The following is a 6,113-nucleotide window of genomic DNA, read 5'->3' on the forward strand; positions in this document are numbered from 1 at the left end:
ATTCTTCTCCACACTCCAGCAGACTCTTCCCTGGGCCAAGTACCCCCACTGGCAGGCTGGGTGACACAAGATGGCCAGACGCCTGTTCAGCCGGTCTTACCTTCGTTTTTTGTTTTTACTCCAGCAAACATTTCCATCTCCCCAGCTGCATTGAGCCAGTGAGTGGAAGGGGGTTGCGGTGCTGGCCCAATGGCTCTGTTCACTTGCTGGTGAGCTCAGTGCACGCAAGCAAGAGGAGCTAATGTAGGGGGCTGCAAAATGGCCCATTCTGCTGTGATTAGCCCCTGGCTAGGGGAGCCCATGCTGATCCCCATTTCTCCTGAGGAAACCAGAGCCTTCCTCTACTAGACTCACACTGCAAGCCTTTCTGAATGGTGACCCATGGGAGGCATGCATTCTGGGGCACAGATGCGCTCAGTTGTGCTGCTTGGTGCTCTCCCTAGAAGAGGCTACCATGGGGAAAACCCCTGAGTGAAGGGGAAAGCAGCAAGTGGGGCCCTGTGACGCAGCTGTGCCAAGGGGGCATGTCCCATCTTGTACTAGCTATCTGCTCAGGTCAGTTGGCTGGCTTGTCTTTCAAGTTTCTTTCCTGGTGGCAAGACTGTGGGTCCTGGCAAAACTGGGGGTGGATGTGGGCATGTATTGCTATAGAGAAGGGGGATGTTGCATGAAGCAGGGATAGAGCAGTAGGTGACCTGCAGGTGCCAGTGCCAAGATCACAGGAGAATGACTGATGTACCCTGCTGGAGTCAATTGTCTGATGGCGGCTGTCCCCCTGCACCCTTGCTGGTGGCATGTGCATCTTCTGACCAGTCAGTGTTTGTCTCTCTCTCCACAGGGGCTGGCAAGTGATAGGGAGTCCTCTCTTCACTTTCTCCATAGGGCTGGGGCTGGTTGTGTTGAGGAGGATCGGGATGTAGGTACTAGCCACCCCTGGCCGAGGCCCAAGCAGAGATGCTGAAGCCGTGTTCTCTGAAAAGTGGTGCACAACACTGCCACCATCCTCTTAGGGGGCACGGTGCTGCTGGATCGTGGATGAGATGCAAGGCAGTGGTCCTGAGCAGGTCTGGACACAAGGCCCTAGGGCATGGGCATGAACCCTGGTGGTGTGGGTGGATCCCCCTGCCCCACTTGGGGGACAGAATGGAATGGCCTATGGACTTCCTGCTAGCCGAATACACCCTAAGATTCCTTCCCTAATACAAGCAGGGAAGGTGGCCGAGTACCACCCAGAAGTCCATGAAGCGAGTCTTGCATGTCTGTAGTTTAAGGTTTTGAATAAGTGAGAATAATTGACTAACTTGTGGTCAGAACTCTACCTAGATAATTGATGGGGAAACTTTCCTCTCCCCCTTCCCCAGCTTCCTCACGGGTTGCAGGGTTAGAGACCCTTCCTTTAGAGCTAGAACTCAGAGGGCCAACTGGGATAGAAAGCTTCTCAACCTTTGTAGCCTGTCTCTCTTGTAACAACCTGTGGACCTAGCCAGTACATGCTAGTCTGTCTTGCTGCGGGCAATCACTGTACTTGCCCATAACAATGACTCCATGGAGTCAGTTTAGTCAGAGGAGCGCATGGCAGTCTGCTGGCATAGGAAGTCTTTCTCCCCAGCTGTGCAAGGACTCCTCCTAGTGCTGGTTGAAATGCTCTTCACACTTCCTGAGATGATAATTGCCAGGGCTCGCTGGATGTAGATCTAAAAAAGGCAGTTGGTTATTCCGGGGGAGGGGGGGGGGGGGTCTTAGACTAGAATCTGAGTGGCAGAACCTGTGAGTGCTCAGATTAACGAATTCACATTAGTGTGTGAAGACAAGGACAAAGATGCTGCAGGTTTGAGCCCAGCTGTTTTGGGTTCATATCAAGATGGCTTCTAACAAGCCCGGATTCCACGCTGTGCTCCTGTTGTGTTGACAGGCTGGCATGGGTGGGTTTGGGGGTTAACGTGGTGGTAATGTCAAAATCCAGCCAACTTCCACTTCTTGGCTGACCTCCACATTGGCTCCATTCCATTGGACTGCATTTTAGGTGCTAAATGGGGAAAGGGGCTCCATTAGGCTGAAGGGCATAAAATGGGATCTTGGAGTCTCCAACTTACTCTGCAGTAAGTTAAGCTCAACTGTGCGAGAGCCCTGGCTGGTGCGGGAGTCTGGATTTCAGCAGGTGGAGTAGTGTGCAGTCACAATATTGGCCCAAGCACCAGGTGCTCCTGATGGCTAGCATCAGGGTATCGGTCTAGAGTGCTGGGAGAGACTGGCACACTGCACGTGATGCAGGCGGGTGTTTAACTCCCACTCTCTCGGGCGACAATCTATCACAGTTGCGGAATGGCTTTCTTTTCCAGATGCGCTGGTATCCTCCCTCCGAAGCTACCCAGCAAGGATGGAAGTCTCGTCAGTTTTGTTAGTTCTTCAGTAAGTATGTGTGCTTGGACGTGGGCCTGTCGCAGGCCCGCTATCTCCTCTGGGTCCTCTCATTCATGCCTTCCAGGCTGCATGAAAATCTGTCCTGGCCTTGGTGTGCCTCCTTTGTTTTCTTGAGGTGGGACTCGTGTATCGTCCTGGGGGTGTGGAGGCAAGACTTTCATCCAAAGGTGGTGGGTCTCTAGCCATCTGGGCAAAGAATGACCAGTGTTCTCAGTAGCTCACATCTCCCCCCTCCAGCATCCTGCTTAGACAATGCAGGGACAGGAGTGGTGGAGTTCCCTCTTCTGATGAGCAGTCTTCCTTCACTAGCTGCATGAGGTCTAGGACCCTCTGGTTTCCAAGCACCAGGTGTGTGAAGTAGTGCAACCTTGACCCCAGGACTGCATAGGACACTTGAGTCAGTTTAATACCAAACACGGGTGTGGGTGTGTTGCAGTGGCCAGACATTCAGACCTTTAATGCTGCTGGCTTGGAGAATCATTCAAGGCAATGAAGAGTAAGTGGTGTGTAAAAACAGAATAATTGTGTTAGTAAACTTAGTGCTGAATGGAGAAAAGTGCTAACCTTGCAGCAGGCATGATTGGACGTGGACTGTCGGGCAACTGTTCTTAAAAACCCCCTCCTTACCATGAGAGTCTGGGTAACATGCTCTGGTGTAGCTCCAATGCTGCTAAATGTTACCTCCTCAGCTAGGAGGCGGCCTGCCACCTGTCCGCTCGCCGTGAGTTGTGTGGTGAGGGTCAATGAGAGATTGTGCAGTGCAGAGGGTGCAAAGGCATGGTAAATGGATTACAGGACACACTGAGCATTGCTCTGCTCTTCTATTCCAGAGTCTCTCTTCTTGGCTTGTTCCCTTCTTTCTGTCTCTCCATGGAGCGATGTGCCAGGGATGAAGCAGCGGATCCATCCAAATCTGGTTTGGTTTGTGGACACACTGCAGTAACCTCACACTTCTCCTCCTGTAGGAAGTTGTGGACTTCCCCATTACAGACTGTGAATAGATTCTTACCAACCCAGCTCAGTGGACTGCATTCTGTCTGTCGTCTCCTTCCCTGACCCACCTCCCCTCCTAACAGAGTCCAAGACTGAGTTTCTCCTTTCTGCTACACTGAAGCCTAGTCGGAGAGGCTCAGTCCTGGTGGTAGGAGACAGGTTCATCCCTACCGAGACACTGGTGCCAAATGAGGCCTAGCTGTACAGAGCAATAGCCAGGCTGCCTTGCCCTTAACTTTGTTTATGCAGCTCTGCTGAAGGAAACGAAAGACAATCAGTTTTGCATGTTTTCTGGCATGAATTTAAAACACTTAACTTGTGTATGTGTGTGTGTAAGTTTGTTCTAGCGTTTTTTGTAACCATAACAACAGGTCTTGGCCTAACAACTGATCCATCAAGGTTTTTCATCTTGCTTCTGTGAAGACTTGGCTTTCAAAAATACTGACTATCCTTGTCTCACCCCTCTTCCTCCGCCTCCCCCACCCTGTGTTCTTCAGTATGAGCAGAAGATTTGAAAAATGTTTTGTTTAAAGTACAATGCACTGGGTTTCTTTTTTGTCCATTCTCTTCTCTAGTATTAAGTCAGGGTTATATCTTTCCTCAGACTTTAGATATAGAACAGCTGTAAAATATCTAACCTTTTTTTTTTTTTTTCCCCCACATCCTTCTGATTGGAGAGATTCCAGTCTCTTGCCAAATAATCAGCCATCCTTATGGGAATTCAGAACAAAAAGTACGAGTATTTTTGTACCATGTGTAATAAGGAAATATTTATGCATCAAAGAATTTGTGTTTTTTGTGTGCAATTATTATTGAAGAGAAACTGTAATCCTGTAAGATAAGTTAATGTTTAGTTAAAAGCTTGAAAGAAAAGTTTTTTCTGTAACAATGATTCCGTCAGGCGTAGTAAACAAACTGTGCAATTTTTGTTTTTAGCATCTTATTGCTTGGTATTGAAGTGCTTTAAGTATTATATACGGCCATGGCTGTCTTGCTTGTATTAAGACTTCTGAGAATAAGTTGCTATAGAATTGCTGATCCTATGAGAATGTGAAACTGGATAATATATGAAATGCAAAAAATATAGTCAGGCTGCTGTGACTTTTTCTGTTGTCTGTGCTGTCTTATTTCTTCAGCTGAGCACGGCAGTGCTCTCAAACCACCTCAGCCTGAGGTACAGCCCTGCACCACCCCAGGGAGGCAGCTCTTGGGTATCTCTGGCTAATGTCTGCAAAAGGTCTTGACCCTGCTCATTCTATCCTGCTCCTTCACTTAAAGATACTCAAGCTTTAGTCACCTTCTGAGCCAGCCTACAGGGGAGACTTCAGCTGGCACCTTGCAATGGCTTCAGGGCCAAGATCAGCTACCTGTACAGTACAATTTCTCCAAGGCTGGCTGGAGTAGCTTCCCCTCAGTCCCAGGGCCTTTCCCCCTGCCCCTCACCCTGGCTTTGGCAGAGAACCATGTGTAGCTGCATAGATGCTTCCAGGCCCTGACCTGTTTCTAGCCTATGGGATCCTTTCTTAGTAATTTAACAGGCAGGAGGACCTTGCACCTGCTTGCTGAGGAGGTGGGCTATTGGCCTGTCAGTTGTGCCGTTCCTCTTCATCTCCGGTCCATGCCTGTAAAATGAATGGCATCAAATGCAGCAGGGCAGTGCTGAGGTCATGATGCTAACTGCAGTGGTGCACGGTGGTGCTCCTTGTTTCAGGAGGTGACTCTGGTGTGCTTGGTCAGGGTGGGCATGCAGCTCTTGGCTTTTTGCCTGCAAAGCCCAGAGAAGACATCTCCACATCTTTCTCTTGGCTCTAGAAAGACACGTGCGTGTAAATGAGGCCAGCAACTCTTAGTGGACCCCCATCCCATCCATACTGCTTTAGCAGCTGCCCTTCTACCCCGGTCCAAGCCCTGGACTAGTTTCCCGTGGCCTCTAGGGAGCTGTATCTCACCCTCAAACGAGGTGGCAGTGCCTAGGACTAAACTATGCAAGCTGCCAGCATGGCTTCTAGTTTTAGCTGAGAGGAGGTGTGGGCTGCCTATCTGCTTACTAAGGCCTGGCTGGAGTGCTGTCTGCCTAGTGGTCAGAGGCAGTGGTGTAGCTGTGTGAGTCCCAGGGTGTTAGAGACCTATACTGGGAGAGGATAATACCTTCTTTTTTTTTTAATTGGACCAACTTCTGCTTGTCTTGCCTCCCCCCACATTGTCCATTTTGCTGCCCCCTCACTTCCTCCGCAGGGGCGGACCGCTGACTCAGCTGTCTCTGGCTGTAGGAATGTCTGCTGTTCTCCTGAGTAGGACCGCTTCTGAGCAGGGGCAGCAGAGATCTCCATAGAAGGTAAACCTCCTCGGCTACTGCCTCCTCCCATGTGTGCAGCTATGCACCTCCCCCTAAGTACCTGGCCCCTCCTGGCATGCAGGGAGCAGGCTGGCTGAGCTGCTCACCCTTGCTCTGTGCTATGGGGTAACAGCTCCAGAAGGCAAGGAGGGGAAAAAGGATATGAGGCTCCAGCCACAGCAAGTCAAATACAAGGCTGTGTTCGTCTGGCCCCCTCCCCTGCACGTGCTGGGCCCAGCCCATTGCTGTTCACTACTAACCAAAACCTTTGCTAGTGGTCCAAGCATTTAACAATGATTGTGCTGGGGCCAACACCTGGGCTAGCCAAGACTTTAGCCGAAAGCAGAACTGCTGGCATGGCCCT

General features: G+C 50.4%; 1 protein-coding gene across 1 annotated transcript in view; it reads left to right on the forward strand.

The window, feature by feature from the left end:
• Window positions 1-4,520, forward strand: part of RBPMS2 (RNA binding protein, mRNA processing factor 2) — a 51,083-nt gene extending 46,563 nt beyond the window's left edge. The window contains exons 7-8 of the mRNA XM_067556031.1: window positions 2,340-2,409; window positions 3,252-4,520. Coding sequence (XP_067412132.1) covers window positions 2,340-2,402 — 63 coding nt within the window. The 3' untranslated portion in view covers window positions 2,403-2,409; window positions 3,252-4,520. The remainder of the gene's footprint in view (window positions 1-2,339; window positions 2,410-3,251) is intronic.
• The last annotated feature ends 1,593 nt before the right edge of the window (window positions 4,521-6,113 follow it).

Source organism: Emydura macquarii, unplaced genomic scaffold (assembly GCF_026122565.2).
Source record: "Emydura macquarii macquarii isolate MOO-44397 ecotype Brisbane River unplaced genomic scaffold, CSIRO-AGI_Emac_v2 contig_1644, whole genome shotgun sequence".
Lineage (NCBI taxonomy): Eukaryota > Metazoa > Chordata > Testudines > Chelidae > Emydura > Emydura macquarii.